Raw genomic sequence first — 18,864 nt, 5'->3', positions numbered from 1 at the left:
TGTAGGGTTAGGGTTAGCTGGAACCCGAGCTGAAGAAGCTTCTGGTGACCCTGCAGGATTTGATTGGATTTTGCACCAAATCCGACCCGGTGTCACCGATGACAAGCATCAACAATAACTACATAGAATCAATCTTCTCCCTGATGGTCTCGTTTACTTATGTAGGTCTTATTATAGAGGCATCAGTTCTACACTGATGCACAGTTAAAAGTTCTTCACAGTAACTTTAAATAAATCCCTTTACATTTTAACGTGTCCTATTTGCTATGCTTTTTGCATTCGGCAATGGCCACGATGGACTGGTCCTTATTCAGTAGAGCAGCTCCAGGCTTCCCACTGGCTTTTCACCAGGCAGGGTCGTGTTTCATATCAGATCTGGAAGTCTAGAACTGAGTCAGAGATCTGGTTTGCTTATTCTTGGAAATGGTTTATCAAGTAGTCAAACTATCTTTAGATTTCTTTATTTTCCTAGCTTTTAGTAATTCCTTTGTGAGTTCAGGTTACAGGGTGCAAGGCAAAGCTTTCCCAGAGGACTGTCCTGTGTGGCGACAACGTATCACCTCAGCTGTCTTATCAAGGTTATGATTCAAAACATTAGGATCCAGTGAGAAAACTAGATTGTCATTGCAAAGGAACTATAATTGTGTCTATTTGTTTGAAATCATTCAAAGTTGCTCTCAGTTTGTCATTTTTACAAATACACTTATTTTATACACTTTATGACATAAAGACTGGAAGCAGAGGGAAACGGCTAGCTGAAGCTCACTTATCAAAAAGTTATATTGCATCCATTCAAAAAAAAAGTAAAGTTTTCAGAGGTTTGTGCCTTTTTGCATTTCTCGGCTGGTCATTTTAACGCCACATGTTTTCTGAGCTGAGTGGCTGATGGTGGTACTTTTACTGATTTCATGCGTTTAGCCGTTTTCAGGAAACATCTTGTAAATCCACTGAACACTAATTGCCCAGCACCAAACAGCAGACAGACAAAGTTAGCAACAAGCTGGTGAACATCGTGGAGCGTTTAGCGGCCAATGAGCCGGAAGTTTAACACTTTGCAGAAACAAACTGTCAACAAAACACTGACATATTATCACCCTGGAAACAAGCTGTGAACCAAAAACGGCAGTGAGAGTGAACCACAACAGTGAAGTTGTGGGCTGTAAGGCTAAACAATGCGCTGAGCCGAGAGGGGCTGCAGATTCCGGTGTTGCGACACTTTCCACATGGTCACTGTTGCATTACTGGTAGTTTTTCTACATAAATTAAGTGTTTTAATGTGGCTCTCTGGCACTGGAGGTGAAGGGGAAAGATGCTGAGTTGAAGAATGAATCAGGAGAAAAAAGTTTGCGCAAAAGAACAAAAAAAGCTTGAAAACAGCCTCACAGAAAACTGATCCCAACAACCATACTCCCACAGTCAATGCTTAAGTATAGCTTTATATCGTAAGTGCAAACATGTTTTCTTATTTCTTATTCCTGCAACACTCAATTAGACTAAAGGCTAAAGGCCTTCAATGCTCAGGTGGCTCAGCTGACTGATGAAATGTTGGGATCTGGATGTGAGAAGGAAGAGAGGCAACCCTACCACAGTCAAATCAACATGTTACATTATTATATCATACATTGTTCTTATAGACATTTAAATGATAGCCTTTTTAAGGAAGTTCAAGCATATAAGTGATATATAGCTGTTGATTGATCACTCATAGGTTTTACAGTCAGTAGTAGAAACAGTGTTGGGTCAGGCTATTTCACTTCTTTGTTCCAATCTGTAGCGGGAAACAATAAAGCCTCTTTTTTTGTTGTTGTCAGTCTTGACATCACTGTCCAACAAGTTGCAGCTATAAAGTCCAGAATGCCAGTCTGTCTGTGTGCAGAGACTCCATGGATACAGCAGCCCCTTGTCTCCCTCATTTAAAAGGATTCCGCTTTGAAAGAAGAAGAATAGTGTGTGTGTGTGTGTGTGTGTGTGTGTGTGTGTGTGTGTGTGTGTGTGTGTGTGTGTGTGTGTGTGTGTGTGTGTGTGCCATCTCTACATTATGCAGGCCAGTTCATACAGCCTCTCCCTCTGAGTCTTTGTCACAAAGTGTAGACCACAACACTGATTTAACATTTTGTGCCCAGTCCAAATGTGTTAGTCCCCGGGCTCTGTGGAATAAGGGGCTGGTGGGAGCAGAACTAGTGGAGTCTAACTTCAGGACCAGAACATGTTTGTCACTATCCTGCTCGGAGGTTAGTAAAGTTCTTTGATGTATTATATTCCTTCTGCTTTTCAAGTAGGAAACAATGTTGCCCGAGCACAGGGATAATTAACCAGCATTATGAAATAATCAAAGTTTAATGTGCAACGTTATGTTTTTAATAGTTGTTTTCCCCTCGCAGACAGCAGGATGGAAATGTTCAATCTCAACTGTAAGCTGATCAACTTTATCCATCATCTAAAAGAGAAGTGCGGTCTAGACTTCAAAGGTACTTAGCAGCTCTCAACACTGTTAGTGGTTGGGACTTACAGCTGAAATCATCCATTAGTGAAGCTCACTTGTCCATTCTAATTATTTTTATCCGCTATTGGGATCAATATAGTGCAAAGCCAGCATAATGAACCTAAAGCACTTAAACATATGGAGTCATATTGTCTGACAACATCTTCATCTGTCATCCTGCAGAGAGTGTGGACCTGATGGACAGCAGTGGCAGAGTGATGGACCTGGAGGGGAAGCAGCAAAGTGTGGCTCTGGCCAGCAGCGTGCTGGTAGAGAGACAATACTACGTCCTGCTACGAGTCTGCCGTGAGTCACTAGTTTGTCTCCAAGTTTATATATATAAAATATATAAATATTTTAGAACGAACAAATGATGGTGCCTTTTAAAGTTTTAGAGTTAACATCTGATAAAATAACTTTCAGATCACAATCCTAAGTGAATGTAAAAGTGTGGTGTTTATTTATTTTTTTACAAACGTCTGATCAACTACAACCTTGTCAAGACGTTTTATTACACATTAAAGTTCATGACTTTACTTCCCTTCAGGAGACGATGATGGAGGTCGTAAATATGTCTCTCTCCTCAACAACTTCAGCCAAAGTCCTCCCGAGTTAACAGGTAACAAAAAGCAGCAGCAGCAGCTTAACGGTGCCGTGTCACCATTTAAATTCAAATGTTCTGTTGTAGAGCTGCTGAGGAAACTGTCGAACCCCGACAAGGAGCGAGACAGAAAGACGAGAGGAAGGACACGGAGGAGCAAAAACGTCTCTGCACCAAACAAGAAACAGCATCTTAAATAGTTTAAGACATCAAAGTCTGATTTCTATCCTGACATATTTACACATTAGCAGAATAGCTCTATTATAACCATGCAAGAATCTGTTAAATGCGTCAGATATAGTGTTTTATATTTTTAAATGTATGTTTTCTATCTCTAGTTTTGGCCACCTTAGTTGTAAGTTATGGTGCATTAGAAGATGGTTGACATTGTCTTCAATAAAAAAGAAACATCATTTAATGTCTCATTTTGTTTATTCGATTGAAAGCTTCAATATCACAGTTTCTCAAAGGACATAGTCTACCAAACTGCTGCAACCACAAAGGTTTTGAAACATCCACCTTGAGTTACTTTAGACATGGAGCTCAATATCAGAAACATTTATATACATATACTGACCAATTAGAGCAACTACGGCATGACAATTACATAGTTCTGCCTCAGATTTACCCAAAACTTACAGTTAGACAGTCTCAGTAAAAATATAAAAAAGTGGCAATAAAACCATTGGAAATGATTATGAAGAAAACATGTGTAACATTTAAAATAAAAACATTTACAATTAGTTGCAGATTTAAAGGTAAATCAAAATATAGTAAAAGTTCTCATCATGAAAAATGTCATTCAATTATCAGATGTATTATTATCCTGTGTGTTTGTTTGTGGGCCAGTGTGTGTGTGTGTGTGTGTGTGTGTGTGTGTGTGTGTGTGTGTGTGTGTGTTTTTTCCTCAATCAGGAATGGATGCATTAGTGAGGAGAAGCTCCTGCACTCACCAGCCACCACAGCGCCCATTAGTAATGCACTGCCAGGAATAGATGGGGTTTTGCTGCAATTAGTCCTGCATTAAGGCATTGTTTGCTATTTCTCCTGGGAGATACATTGGCCTCTAGCTACAGCGGTGCACAGGATGTCTACACTCGTGAAGACTGAAGTTTCTGAAGTGTAAAACAGACGGGTGTCTCGGCTCGCTGCCCTGCAACTCCTTCAGCAGAGATTTAATGTCCAAGTAGACTGTCATCAACAGTTAGGTGAGGACCTTAAAGAACCGTCCAGTACCCAGGATGAGACGAGATTCAGCTGCATTCCCACATATCCTGCCAGTTTAACCTGCTCCTCTCCACCATGACAGCCAGTCACATCACAGCTGCACTGTGCTGAGATGTCCTTTTTCAGGCCAGTGGGATTGGTTGAATGATGAGAAATGTGTGGAGAGAAAGTGTGTGCTCTCGGAAACCCTGCAGCTCTTATTAAATGTCCACCAGGTGGCATTATTTAGCTAATTATGGGATGTGATGCAGGGGCTCCTGCTGTTGCTTGGGGACTAAATAGAAATAATTCTAAACCTGACCTGAAGGGATTGTATTACACGTATACTTAGTCAATGTTAGACTCTATAAAGATTAAGATTAAGATTGATTAATTAGTTAATCAACCAATGTTTTTAACAACGTTTTTATTTTATTTTAGTTATATTTATTTAATTCAACATTGAATATTTAAACCCTTGTTTCATTCGTATATTTATTTATAATTATGTATTATTGACAGAATATGACGTTCACCGGAAGACAGCTTTTATTTTGAAGTTTGTCTATGGCCGAAAAGGGGGCTAGTTTGTCAGTCTTAAATTGAGGAGGGTTGACTGTGTGTGTGTGTGTGTGTGTGTGTGTGTGTGTGTGTGTGTGTGTGTGTGTGTGTGTGGTGTAGTGTAGTGCTGGTTGTATTATTCCCTCAAGGGGCCTCGTGGGGTTAATTATTGACACAGCTTCCCCGAACAGCCGCTGGTCAGACACGGTCAGGTCTTCTTCTTCAAATCCTTGAATTTGCGGCAGACTACGTGAAAGCACAGCTGGTTATATAACTTGTCGATCAGATAAAACGTGCATCCCGTCAGACACACTGCTGCTGCTAACGTGAAGCCGCAAACCCGACGAAACCGCAGACATGTCCGCATGTGAGTTTGAATCACTGGAGAAATCTCTGGAGTCCCACCTGCCAGAGGCCGAGCTGTCAGAGGTGAAGCGCATCTTATTCGGGAAGGAAACTCAGTGAGTTGTCGCGAGAGTACTTTAACTTCAGCAAACCAAGCACTGTATAGCACATATTATTTTCTATTTTTCTATTCATCATTCTTGTGAGTGGACTTTGATCCCTTTAAGTCTGAGCTGCAGTGGTCAACACACAACCTTTAAACTGTGCAAAGAAAAGATTACGCAATACAATATTTGAGACTTTAAACATGTAGTTTCTGTGTAGGAGTAAGGATCACAATGGGATATTTCCTCCACTTAATAATGATGTTATTGCTGAAAAAAAACAACAAGTCCAGACTTCTATTTATGACTCGCATCTCCAATTTTACACAAGGGAGTATAATGCAGTGAAATAGGAAAATACAAACCAATGCTGCAACTAACTAATTACTTTCATTATCAATTCATCTGTAGAGTATTTTCTTGATTCATTTGATAACTCATGTTGTCAAAGACTTGTGAAAAAACACTATATATAATATCCCAGAGAGAAATGCGAACCGTTCGAGTACTTTGGTCCGTCCAATGTGGACAGACACTGATTTTACTTTCTAAGAAGAACACACAGAAACCAATCACGACTGACTTAAAGGCCCAAGAAACACCTGTAAAAAATATTATTGTTTAGTTATTACAAGGAATCAATGTTGGATCCTCTTCTTATTTTCTTGTTCTGGTGCCCATGTTTTGTGATCAGTCACGAAGAGTCTTCTCTGTCGCAGGAAGTTGGACCTCCCGCCATGTGCCGTGAGCGCGGCCTCTGAGCGTGACTTTGAGCTGAAGGGTTACAGGTTTGAAGCTGCACAGGAACAACTGAGGCCGCCCAGAAGGGTCCGCGTGGGACTCATTCAGAACCGCATTGTCCTGCCCACCGACGCCCCCATCCTGGACCAGGTCAGGACTCCCACCCATGTTGTTAAGCGGACCAGCGACAGACAGGATGCTGTGCAGTTGATATAACTTCTGTTGATGTAAAAGTCAGTGGTGTAAACCCTCTGGGTGTCTCCTCCACAGATCAATGCCATGCACAGCCGCATTGGTGAAATGGTTGAAGTGGCAGCCATGTGCGGCGTGAACATTGTCTGCTTCCAGGAGACCTGGAGTGAGTGCTTTCATTGGTCAGAAGTACACATTTAATAAGCCGGCAAAAAGACTAACCTGTCTTTTGCTGCCCACAGCCATGCCCTTTGCTTTCTGCACCCGTGAGAAAGAACCATGGACGGAGTTTGCAGAGTCTGCTGAAGAAGGAAACACCACACGCTTCTGCCAAGAGGTGAGATTACAGATGTCTGCCACAGTGCAATGAAATGCTTTGCTTTGCTGTGGCCTAAAAACACTGTGTACATTGTTTGATTAGCTGGCCAAAAAATACAACATGGTAGTCGTCTCTCCAATTCTGGAGCGAGAGGGTCTGCACAGCACTCTGTGGAACACAGCGGTGGTGATCTCCAACTCTGGAAATGTGCTGGGAAAGAGCCGGAAGAACCATATTCCCAGAATCGGAGACTTTAACGAGGTTAGTAAGTGATTTTCCTTCAATCCACTTGTGAGCAATTAGGCAAACTGCTGTGTTCACTGTGTTTCTTTTCCACCCAGTCTACATATTATATGGAGGGCGACACTGGCCACACAGTGTTCCAGACGCAGTTTGGGAACATTGCTGTGAATATCTGCTACGGGCGCCATCACCCTCTCAACTGGTTCATGTACAGTATGAATGGAGCTGAGATCATCTTCAACCCCTCAGCTACTGTTGGAGCTCTCAGGTCAGGAACAAAATGGAGTTAGTATTCATTCTGTATTAATGATCGCTAGAAGGCCTCTTGGTCAAAACAAGCTGCTTGACTCCCATTAATTCCTCCCCCTCTGTGTGCACTGTCTTCCTATGCTGAGATAGTATGAGGCTCCTTGTTACTTTGGGAGTACGCAACATGAAATTCATATTGTCAATATTGTGCTTTAGTTGTACATATTCCTTTAATTAATTCCACTATAAAACTAAATATATTGCTGTTGGAATATACCGTATGAAGTTGTTGTTATATATCGTTTAATATAAATTAAGAATAATGCATTTCTTTCTTGCCTACAGTGAGCCCATGTGGTCTATCGAGGCCAGGAATGCAGCAATAGCTCACCACTGTTTCACTTGTGCAATCAACCGTGTTGGGACGGTGAGTCAGTCTCATAACTGCAGTCTGTCAGCAATCATACATGCAGGGCGTTGACACTCAAGTTCAGGGCCGTGGTCAGGTTTTAGACACACTGAATCCTACTTTAGCTTTTTTTAGTATAGATACAACGTTTTATTTTTTTCATCAGGTTTATTTAGAAAACATTCATAATTTTCAAGCATTTTTCAAAAGTTTTTTCTTTGTTAAATGCTAAATAATTGAGATGAGATGTAGCTGGAGAAATATATCACACACTTATTTTTGGATAAATGAATGGCTGATTTATTACCCTGAAGACTATTTACACAATTCTTCTCAAAAGTGAAAGTTACTTCGGTTAGTTGGGTTGTTAAACCTTCCACATCCCTGAAACACGACCTCAGTGTCAGTGGAGGCGACGGCCCTCCACTCAGCGACTGAACAGTCACTGTTGGGAGCCTTTGTGACTTTCTGTGCATTCTTGTCTTTCACACAGGAACATTTCAAAAGTGAATTCACATCTGGGGATGGAAAAAAAGGTAAGAGATTTATTTCCTGGACTGGAGAAACTTAGGAATTGAGCTTCCTTAACATGTACATTTGCAGCAAGTTTATTCTCAAGGATAATCTAAATGTTTTGTAATGTTGCAGTATGTATGTTATCTGTATCGATACAGTAAGTAGCTGTTACTGGCAGTGTGAATTACTTCAGTTATAGTGACAGGCAAATCTTCTGACTTCTGCAGCTCACCATGATTTTGGACACTTCTATGGATCCAGTTATGTGGCTGCTCCCGACGGCAGCCGCAGCCCGGGGCTCTCCAGGACCCATGACGGACTGCTGGTTGTAGAGATGGACCTCAATCTGAACAGACAAATCAGCGACAAATGGAGTTTTAAGGTAAATATAAGTGGGAACAGCATTCAAGGCCTCCGTGTACGTCTCATTTTGACCTACTTTAAAAGAAGCGTGTGTGTATTTGTTGCTGCAGTGATTGAAGGGTTGTACTTGCTGAAGATGCAATGCTTTTTTGATGCTTTTCAGTAATGTGAACTCCATTGTGGTAAATACAATCTATTCTCCTGATGTAATCAACCTGTTTACTACATTTCTTTGCAGATGACTGGGCGGTATTCTGAGTATGCAGAGGAACTTGCCAAGACTGTGAGACATGACTTCAAACCCAACATTGTGAAAGAGTAGATGATATTACAGGATAGTATTGGTAACCATTGTGCCTTCTCTAAAAAAAAAGTTGCTCTGATGTCTCTAGAGGACAAAATGTCTGTCAAATAAAACTGCAATAAAGTTGTTATGTATTGATAAAATACAAAATTTAAGTTAGTGCATTTCAGTCCTGATCCTAACTACCAATCCATTTATTTCAGAAGATGAGTTTGTTTAAATCATGCTACTGTTGAAAAATTGAAAATAAAATTGGGTTTTAAAATGTTCTATACAAAATACTGAGGAGCATTTTTTCACAATGTGGGATGTCAAAGATTAGCAACAGCATTTATTTTTTGCAGTCAGATTAAAAACCTCCCACAGGGACTAAAACTGCTCTAAAAATATCCAGATCATACTGATGATATTGATAACCGGGGATTAGAGAAGTTGGATAACTACCAAATATTCGTTCAATTTTCAGTTTCTTTACAATATGTCAACCACACAAATTTAACTATTTCCTGCATTTTAATGTTTTTGTTTGGGAAAATAAACATAGAAAAACATGAGAAAAATGGTAAAAACTGAGTTCAGTTGTTTTCTTTTCAGTGTTTATATTTGTCAGATTGGTTTAATTTAGTTGGTTCCATCACAGGAAACTAAATTCAAAGTAAAACCAGTGTTCTTTTTAACTGTACAACTGATTTATCTTGATTTCATCGTTGAGGATTTGACAAGGATTTCAGTTGTTACGTTTTATTGTGAGTTAACAGAGAAACGAGTAAAGCGAGGCCATGTACCTGTTGCTGAACAGCCGCCGCTGCAGACGCTTATGGGTTGATGCTAAATGCTAAGTCACAAAGTCACTGAACTGACTCCGTTACACATTAATAGCTAACATTAGCCACAGTAAGCAAGAGGTGGAACCGGACCATGTCAGGCAGTGTTGCGTGTTTTGAATTTAAAATATTGCTTATGAATTAAAACTTTCATGAGTGAGAGAAACAATTAGTCTTAAAAAATGTTTTTCTTTCTTTCAGCTCAAACTTGTCGATTAAAAATTATCTGCATGACCTTTCTTTTAGATCTTTTAAGATGGATCCCACACTAACTCATTTTTCTTAAGAGGCTCCAGTAGAAAGATGTTGGTATTAAATGAGAGCATTTAGGCAATTTAATCTTATGATTATATGGATGTCTTGATTGAGGTGGTTGACTGATCATGACAATTAAAGTGACTCATTATTACTCAATTCATGAATTATATAGTGCTGATAATCTATGAGATTCTAGGTTGTCATATTTAGAATATGCAATAGTTCCTTTAGAAGTATGGAATGGGATTTTTTTGAAACTCCCATTTCAAATTGTGTTTTGTAGAACCTAAAAAAAATACATTTGATTTATTATTACTCAAAATGTTAGTATATAATTTAAGGTGCAAGCTTCTCAAATACTTGCTCATGTTTCAGGAAAAACAAACAAGGATGGAGAACATGTTAAAATCCTTCTTTAATCATAACATATAATAAATGCAGCTCTATGTTTAATACAAAATAAAGTTTGAGGTTTAAAATGTGCCGTTTATTCTTACCAAAAAGCACAGACAGGAAGAAATCACTTTTTATAGGTTCAAGAACAGCAATTTCATAGTCAATATTTAAATAACATATAATTATGTCTGGTTTGAAAAGTGTAGTGCAAAAACGTACTCATAATACCAAAATGAAAAAGAAAAAGAAACTAGGTGACAATGATGTTGTCTTCACCATTTTCAACATAGAACATGAGTCAAAATTACACCTTTGTTCTGCCACACATTCAAAACAACCATACGATGTATCCATTTATCCAGCATGTTGCCAAGACACCAAAACACAATATGTCGGGCTGGTTTTTCTCCAATTCCAATGAATAAATCCAGAAGTTCCTGTTTCAGTCCATCAAACCTCTGTCCATATTCTTCTGCAGGCAGATTGAGTTCCATCGACCAACAATGTGGTAGCATTGAACTCGCTATCAATTGATGTCACACTTTAGGGCATTAATTACCTGAGACTTTCAAAGCACAACTACTTCCTGCATTCCTTGTTGATTGAATCATTGGAATAAAAAGTGATGAAGAGGTGAGTGAGGAGGAGGATTTTCTTTTTTTTTTTTAAAGACAGGTGGAGGTTGAGGCTGCTGATGAGCCTCCGGGACTTTAACAATGAACAGCACAAATAAATTGTTTATACTAAACGTTGTTTTAAGCCCTGAATTATGTGCACACTATTTCCAGGTATGTCGTATTCTGTCATGATTCCCACATTTCATCCTGTAGTTTCACAAGTCTGAAACACTCAGCTCACAGTTTGAGATTTCAATAGCTCACATTAGAGTCATTAAAATTCAACTAAGACGCAATCAAATCTATGGTCTATCTGCTAATCTCAAAAAAGAGGATACAAAAATAAATTTAACTTAGATTTTGGAAACTCCCATCTGTTAGTCCTGCAGTGGTCGAGCAGTAGTGATTTCGTAAGAGGAAATAAGAGCGGTGAATCTGCAGCAGTCATGTGAGCAGTTGGGCTTCTTAGCACCGGAGAGGATGGCCCAGGGGATCTGCGATACCAGGAGGAGCTGCGAGTCCAAGACTGTCGACCTGCAACATTAGGTCACTACAATGATGAGCGGAGGAAGAGTGAAATCCAAACCCATCATCACTGTCCATCAACTCTCCTTGAAGATCAGCAGGATATCCTCATCTGTCCCGTAGCTCCGCCGAGCTTCTTCAAAGTTACTGACGCTGGTGCAGCACACCCCTGGAAAACACACAAACACCTGTCGGTTACAAACTTAAGACATAACTTGTTACTACAGTGACAGTCAGGTGATTACAGTAGTTCAAGAATCAGCTAATTGTCCTCCTATCAGGAGATAGCGTGGCAATGTTCGTCTGTGTTTGAGGTTCACATTTAGGGGATTTTGTGAATTATCGCACCACCTGTTGGATGGATTGACATGAAATTTGGTACAGGCATTCACGTGAATTGTAATAACTGTTTGTAATAACTCCATCACATGACTCCGAGCACCATCATCTGATCAAATATTTAGTAATTATCTCGAATGTTGTCAATTTCGTAAAGATATTGATCGTTTTGAATGCAGAAATTAAGTAATATCTTGGAGGTAACCACTTAAAATGTCTACATTGCTAACAAAACCATGAATATAAAGCTTTGAAACAAAGTTGACTGAATATGCTCATCTAAAGCTACAACTAACAATCACTATTTTTCTTTCAATCAAATTGTCAATTAATCCAAAAATTGTTTCAGCATTACATTTACACTACATTTTAAACTAAATCTACTTGTCAAAAAGGGAAACGTGTATCAGGGCTACCGATAAAATAAACTATGGCATTACATTTATCAGCTTTATTGGCCATGTGTGTTTACACATGGAATTTGACTCTGGTTTCACGTAGCTCTTCGTACTTATATACATAGACGAATATACAAGAAACAAGATAAATATAAAAAAGACATTAAAGACAAAAAAACAATTAAAGACAATTAAAGACAACAGTAGACTGTTTTCAAAAAGGCAGTTTGTCACCCATTGATTCTGTAACTTGTATTATAAATATATTATTATTATTACCACTTATTCAAATACACTTCTGCCACATTCTGCTTGTGCTTTGGACATATGACATTACTCACGGTCAGAATACGCTGGGTTGTTGTAGAAAACACAGCCAGTGGTCCTGTTGAAGCCGCACACTACAACAAAGTGACCCTGGTACTCTGGCTTCCTGCAGAAACACTTCTGGCCCACAGGCAGGAAGCAGCAGTATTTGACAGGCGAGGAGCAGAGTTCACATGCCAAGACTACGGCATTAACCAATACTATGGCAACGTGGCCCTGCTCCAGATGAGACTCGATTTCCTGAACCGTCACAGAGCTATGAGAGGACATCCACAAACACATGTCAGGTGTTAGGTTTGCTTTGTGTGAGGCAAAAGCCGGTTTGTCCAAGCGAATAAACCCAAAACTCACCCTTTCTTCACCACCACACCGTTGCTGTCTGCTTTAAGGAAAAGCTCATTCACTCTGTCCTCTTCTGTATCAAAGTGTTTCTTATAGAACGACTGCAAACCACACCAAAAGACAACAAAGACCCCGTCACATACACAGAACTAGAAACATTCAAATCTGGTTAAAACAGTTGTGACAGCTTAGCCTGGCAATGTACCTGATTTCTAAAGCCCTTATCAACACCCAGAGTCTGCGTGCAAAAGCAGTGTTTGATTCCTAGATGGCACATGAGGTAGGCCAGGTCAATAGTCCACACACTCTCTGTCAGCTTGAGCTCCCAGCATGCTCTCTGAAACTCCTCATCACTGACAGGATGGAGATACCTGTAAGATTGGACAGTTAGAGACTGTGAATCCCTCGAGGGTCAACTGTCGGCGCAATGGTGTTAAAGCATGCAATTCACTGAACATTTCAACCAGGTAGCTAGTACAATTTGAGTATCATCTGTATGGTGATGACTGTTATTCAGAACACCTTTGGCAGACTTCATGACGTTATGCTTTTAGAAGTTAACGACTTTATTGTGCACTTACTTTAGGACCATCCTGGAGCAGGCTAGCCCACAGTCCCAGTGGTAGAGCTGCCGAATGACAGGGACGTTCAGCAGGACGGCATCCTCTGAGGAAAGGTGTTCACTATTAGTTCGTGATTAAAACTATAACTGTGTAATGACGCTGCTCTCAGAAGAGACGTGAGCCTGGCTCAGTTCCTGTGTATGAAGCTGTTTGTATCGGATGGTGTCACTCACCTGTCATTCTGTTGTATTCTTTCTTAGACAAGCGCCCAACTAGCTAACTCGAGACGAGCTGGGCAATCGTGTTTACAGCATTTTATCCGGGGTTGGGTTTCTTCATGGATGCTGCAAGTTTAACGTTAGCTGTCAGGCTAACAGCACTAACTGGCCGGTTGGCTGCATGTAAAACGAGGCTTCCTCCGCGACACGCGCCACCGCGGTACATATAAGTATTAGGTAAATAAACAAATAAGGGATACAAGTAAGAAAAACGAGTTTTTTTGGTCGGCGCCTCTGTCTAAAAGACTGCTCTGCTTCACTTCTCTGTTGTTTGCTAGCATACTGAGAAGCTTCTTCTGTGTGGTCATGTCGTCGCTGACAGAGGTGCTGCCCCCGTGCGGTGCGGGGGAGTCATCGTTAACGCGATCATTTATATATACATATATACACTCATTCTTTTGATTAAGAAAGATAACCAGTTGTATTCAAGAATTCAAATATGTTGGAGATCTGTATTTTAATTTCAAGTTTAAAAATCACAAATTAGCTTCAGGTGGCTTTACACGCTGTACAGCATACGTCATCCATTCCTCTGTCATTGGGACCCTTGCATTGGAAAAGAAAAAACGTCCCTCAAAAAACCTTTAACAGGAAGAGAAAAGTTAATGTGAGCATGCTACTGGGTCCCGTAGCTGGTTCCCATCGACACCTGTATTAAAAAAAGAGAAATAAAAAGATTGATTGTCAAACTGGCCTAAAAAACAACAACAATGTATTAAATACAAATTAAGTAAGGAATGTAAAATGTGAAACTAAAGGATCGGTTACTTACTGCTTCAGTTACAGCGTCCTCATTTAGATATGAGACTATATGTTTGCTATAAAGATCTCTTTTTCTTGAGCATGTCAACATAAACCAGTCAGAAACCAAGGGAACCTGCAAGAAAACGTACACACAGCGGATAGTCAGGTCTGCAGAGAGAACTATGGGTTCCAGCCTGCCCTCCATCCTGGACTTGTACACCTCCAGAGTCAGGAAGCAGGCTGGAAAGATCACTGCAGACCCCTCACATCCTTCACAACCTGCACACAAGCACACAAGCTCTTTACAGCTGTAAATATAAATATATTTCATTCCAGTTAGTTGTATTCTATTCTATTTTATTGTGTATATTTAAATATATATATATATATATATATATATATTAATTTATTCTAATTTGTATATATCTCTCATCCCTGTTGCTTCTTTATATATTTTATCTTTTATCTTGTGTGTTTGTATTTCAAGTGGTAAGGCACTACTGATGACGACAAAAAAATGTCCCCTTGGGGATTAATAAAGTATATATTCATTCATTCATTCATTCCAACTCCTCCCCTCTGGTAGGCGCTACAGAGCTCTGTATGCAAAAACCACCAGACACAGAAACAGCTTCTTTCCACTGGCCGTCACTCTGATGAACAATTAATCAGACTCCTCCATCTGCACTACTTTGCACTATTTTTGACTACTGTTGTCTTCAATGTATTTTGTATATGTATCTTGTTTATTGTATATTGTGTATGTAAGAGCAACGTGTAACCAGAGTCAAATTCCGTGTGTGTGTAAACACACATGGCCAATAAAGCTGATTCTGACATCTTGTGTATCATTGTTTTTTTTCTTTCTAGAAAAGTGCATTTCATTTAATAAAGATCAAGTGCAGGACTGAATATGTCTACTCACCAAACTGAGGAATGACAATGCTGCACCCAAGTTCACTATGGTTGGTACAATTGCAAATTTCCCTGCCTGCAAGATAAAAGAACACCCGGGTATTGTTAAAGCAAAGAGAACACACACATTTAGCTCATTAAGTCATCAAGTCATTGCAATTTCAACATTTAATCTGGCCTCACAGTTCCAAAGACAATGACGTCAAACCGGATGCCGTATGCTTTGATTAAGGTTCTTGTTTCCTCTCCATCTTGGGTCTTGTAGTATTTTGCAAACCTAAAACAAGTATTTGTTTTTTATATCATTTTTTCTTTTACCAGTTTAATCCATTTAGGCGTTTGTTAATACGGTTTCACCTGAAGTTGTATCCAGGAGCCACATTGTTGACAGGATGTTTGCTGTCCAGCCTGCGGAAGCTGTACTTGGGGTAACATTTCCTTGCCCACCAGTCCAGGTCACAGCTCCAATCAATAAGAATACCGAGGATACCGCCCTTTATAAACATAAAATACAAGTGGAGACAGATGTGACACTTTTAATCAGTTTTACAACTGACATCCAAGGGAGAAAAGAGATAAGAAAGTATGGAAGGAAATCCTAATCAATTATGGGAATACCTTCACAGCCATGTCTTGAAATTCCTCTCCAGCCTCTGAAATAATGTGTTTGAGGCGGAATATGGGGCAATCGGGGTCTGTTGCTCGATTGAATTCACATCTCTTCAGGTATGAGGAGTTAATATGTGACTGTATGTTTCTCCTGGGGGAGGAAAAAAGACGTACATTTGATATAATGACAGACAATAAAACAGTGCATTTGCATATTCTACATTGATAAGAGCCGTTCTTTTACACTTAGAAACACTGACCTGTGAACGTTGAATTTTTGGTATGTTATGCTGTTTTTGACCAACACAGTGAAGTTCTCTGCTTCAGCCAGCAGTGCATGTCTGTGGGAAACAACAGGTCAAGCCATGTCCACCTCATATTTAATACTTATAAATACTACAACATTGCATATAGTCTTACTCCGGCAGTTTAGTGTCTATTTCAAGAGGGCACCATGAGATCACTTCACAGGTCTTGACAGTCGTGGAATAGTTCTCACAAAGCCCCGTCTGTATACCTGAGTGGAAAATCAATGCCAGGTGGTGTTTGCGGTGTGGTATCACATAATTAATAGCTAATGTATGAACACAAATCAATGTGGTGCCTGGTGAGGACGGGCCTACCATTGCCTCGGGGATCACTGTATCCCTCGATACAGTCACAGTCATCCACACAAGAAGACGATGGGTTTGGAAGCTGGAGGAGAAATGACCGCTGTTAATCTGTCCCCTGCTGGTGATTAACCTGCTGGTGATTAACCTGCTGGTGATTAACCTGCTGGTGCACCACAGAACGCCACAGAAAGTCTTTTCTACCTGTGGCCATCAAACTGTATAACTCCTCCCCCTTCTGCCACTACAAAAACAGACACTTACAACAATAGTAACCACATCATGTGCAATATAACTTTTTTTTCAACATTGTGCAGTATTATTTTTCATTAATCTTTGTGAGATACAACTTTTTACTGCTTTTTCAATAACATTGACAATATGTCTTTCAATATCAGGCACAATAGTATTTTTCTATTTTAGTTTCCTTTAGACACTGGTGTTAGTAACACTTCTAATACACTTAATATGTGTTATTCCATTGTTATTGCATTGTTCATATTTGTTTATATTTTGTCCTCTTGTTTTTTTGCTATTCTTCTTTTGTAATCTTGATGACACTCTGACACAAGATATTTCCTTCGGGATTGACACAGTTCTATGTTATCCATCTGATGTGACACTGTTAGTAAGGGGCAAGGTGCACATCTGCATCAGGATGCTTATTTGGTAAAGTTATTAAGCAGGTTGGAGTTTATGGAAATTGAACAACGACAAGGAATCTAAATAATGCCAAAGTCATCAAGATTTCTCATTTAGGCAACATGAATTTGTTCAGCAAGCAGGCAGGTTTTCATATATTGATATCGCCATCTGTAGAGCTACGTCGCTAGCAAAACATTTGCTGTTTCCAGTTTTCCAAAAAGTTCAAAAGTGAGGATTAAATCATCTAATTAAGATGTGTTTGGGTTTTGAACATGGAAACTTTTGATGGACATTAAACATATTTTTCTGGCACATTCAACACAATTATCAATCGATTTATTTAACAGATTCATCAATAATGAAAGTAATCATCAGTTGCAAAACCTAAAACGATAGACTAGCGTTGGTGACTCACCTCAGGACAACGTGACTGAGTTTGAAGGGGGGTGATAACCATGTTGGTTAAAACAAAGAATGAATTATCGCCCTGTTAGACAGCAGAGAGGCACAGACGTCACAGAGCAATGAAACAGTTTCACCCACAGTCAAACTGTGTCGATCAGTTTTGCACATTTCCCAGACCGTATACCACGGACGATGAGTTGAAATGGAGTGTGTTTTTGTAATAAAGATCAAATGTACCTGAGACGGGATGACATAATCAGCCACATCCCAAAACCGGGGGTCCATGTCGGATGTGTTGCTGAAGGCAAAACCTTTCACTTTGGTGGTGACGCTGCTGGTGACCGAGTCTGTCTCCTGGTAGGCCTTCTGCACCACACACACATACCTGCGGATGTAGAGCAACACCAGGCAGCTCATTACAGTATTTCATGACTAGATTAGCTCTATGTCCACATGCCTTCCCCATCATGTGTTACTTACCCCACCACATACAGCACCACCAGAAGCTGGGTGAACCTGAAGACAACCCCTAATCCTAGGTTTGGAATAACCAGCGTTTTTGGTGTTTGATAATCAAACATGTAATGCAGGCAGCTCTGGAAGCCGCCTGCAGTCTTGCTCATCGCTGCTGCACCGCACACCAGTGATGGTCTACTGAGCCATAACGACGAGGGAACATCTTATTCAAATCATTGTATTCAAATCCATTTTTTTTGGCATCAGCACGTTTTACATGTAGTGGACATATCGTCGTTTTTTACAAACCACATACAGTAAAGGCTGGACAAAAGCACTTGCCATATTTTTTTGGTATTTAAAAGGGATGAGTCAGAGATGATCCGGTGCAAAGAGATGGTCAGTGTCATTGTCACACATTAAGAAGAGAGGGTGAATTTGATAAGCTCTTGATCTTTGCAGCACTATAGTAAGTCACATGGAACAATAGAATAAGGCATTGGTTTCGCCGAGGACATTGTTATCATACTTCAGCAAATATTATCTGTAAAGTTTATATATATATATATATATATATATATATATATATATATATATATATATATATATATTATTATTATCGTAGTCCTGGTCCTCTCACCAATGCTTTTTTGGCTTAATTTAGCATATTTGAACATTTTAATTAGTATGTGGAATATATAAGTCATAATGAGATAATAAAGTCATAATTATGAGGTAAAAAGAAATGATGTTATGAGTAAGTCATAATTATGAGATAGAAAGTCAAAATGCGCTTTTTATACCTTCTTTTTTTCTTCTCTCGCTCAGAATTATGACCTAGCATCTCACTTACTCCTTTTTAGTAATCTATTCGCCGGTCTAAAGATACTCAGACGGCCTACTGCGGCAAACAATGAAACTTTGTTACAGTTCACCAGACATTTGCATGACAATTTAAGATACTCGTTCTACAACCT

The 18,864-nt window shown here is 39.6% G+C and overlaps 4 protein-coding genes across 5 annotated transcripts; 2 read left to right on the top strand and 2 right to left on the bottom strand.

Annotated features, from left to right (window-relative positions):
• The first annotated feature begins 2,135 nt into the window (after positions 1–2,135).
• On the top strand, positions 2,136–3,489 carry c8h22orf15 (chromosome 8 C22orf15 homolog). Of its 2 annotated transcripts, XM_079221671.1 has the most exons (5): positions 2,136–2,231; positions 2,382–2,468; positions 2,666–2,788; positions 3,030–3,101; positions 3,171–3,489. In XM_079221671.1, the coding sequence occupies exons 1-5, from the start codon at positions 2,207–2,209 to the stop codon at positions 3,281–3,283; spliced, it is 420 nt and encodes a 139-aa protein (XP_079077797.1). In that variant the 5' UTR covers positions 2,136–2,206; the 3' UTR covers positions 3,284–3,489. The 2 variants fall into 2 exon arrangements, with proteins under 2 accessions (XP_079077797.1, XP_079077796.1); XM_079221670.1 differs by having other exon boundaries at positions 3,030–3,489.
• A 1,718-nt stretch (positions 3,490–5,207) lies between these two features.
• upb1 (ureidopropionase, beta) lies at positions 5,208–8,653 on the top strand (the record flags this gene model as incomplete). Its single annotated transcript, XM_079222485.1, has 10 exons — positions 5,208–5,311; positions 6,019–6,190; positions 6,311–6,398; positions 6,475–6,569; positions 6,654–6,812; positions 6,893–7,062; positions 7,389–7,470; positions 7,946–7,988; positions 8,196–8,350; positions 8,570–8,653. 10 exons carry the CDS (start codon positions 5,208–5,210, stop codon positions 8,651–8,653), a joined length of 1,152 nt encoding a protein of 383 aa, XP_079078611.1.
• A 1,505-nt stretch (positions 8,654–10,158) lies between these two features.
• Positions 10,159–13,592, bottom strand: gucd1 (guanylyl cyclase domain containing 1). Its single transcript, XM_079222796.1, has 6 exons — positions 13,458–13,592; positions 13,243–13,327; positions 12,867–13,032; positions 12,671–12,762; positions 12,334–12,575; positions 10,159–11,424 (listed from the first exon to the last, which is right to left on the bottom strand). The coding sequence occupies exons 1-6, from the start codon at positions 13,462–13,464 to the stop codon at positions 11,333–11,335; spliced, it is 684 nt and encodes a 227-aa protein (XP_079078922.1). The 5' UTR covers positions 13,465–13,592; the 3' UTR covers positions 10,159–11,332.
• Positions 13,593–14,118: 526 nt separating this feature from the next.
• On the bottom strand, positions 14,119–18,054 carry p2rx4b (purinergic receptor P2X, ligand-gated ion channel, 4b; the record flags this gene model as incomplete). Its single annotated transcript, XM_079222922.1, has 12 exons — positions 14,119–14,151; positions 14,275–14,379; positions 15,172–15,237; positions 15,345–15,438; positions 15,519–15,655; positions 15,780–15,921; positions 16,031–16,111; positions 16,191–16,287; positions 16,394–16,466; positions 17,442–17,513; positions 17,669–17,816; positions 17,912–18,054. 12 exons carry the CDS (start codon positions 18,052–18,054, stop codon positions 14,119–14,121), a joined length of 1,191 nt encoding a protein of 396 aa, XP_079079048.1.
• Between the last annotated feature and the right edge of the window lie 810 nt (positions 18,055–18,864).

The sequence above is a fragment of the Taurulus bubalis genome (assembly GCF_910589615.1).
Source record: "Taurulus bubalis genome assembly, chromosome: 8".
Lineage (NCBI taxonomy): Eukaryota > Metazoa > Chordata > Actinopteri > Perciformes > Cottidae > Taurulus > Taurulus bubalis.
This window is presented reverse-complemented; position numbering and strand designations above follow the sequence as displayed.

Excerpts from the sequence above, each read along its gene's own strand:
- c8h22orf15 (XM_079221670.1), top strand. The coding sequence starts at position 2,207 with ATGTTTGTCACTATCCTGCTCGGAG. Across the intron at positions 2,469-2,665 it reads GTGCGGTCTAGACTTCAAAG|AGAGTGTGGACCTGATGGAC; the intron begins GTACTTAGCAGC and ends GTCATCCTGCAG. Across the intron at positions 2,789-3,029 it reads CGTCCTGCTACGAGTCTGCC|GAGACGATGATGGAGGTCGT; the intron begins GTGAGTCACTAG and ends ACTTCCCTTCAG.
- gucd1 (XM_079222796.1), bottom strand. Across the intron at positions 13,033-13,242 it reads TGCTCCAGGATGGTCCTAAA|GTATCTCCATCCTGTCAGTG; the intron begins GTAAGTGCACAA and ends CCAATCTTACAG. Across the intron at positions 11,425-12,333 it reads CAACCCAGCGTATTCTGACC|GGGTGTGCTGCACCAGCGTC; the intron begins GTGAGTAATGTC and ends TGTGTTTTCCAG.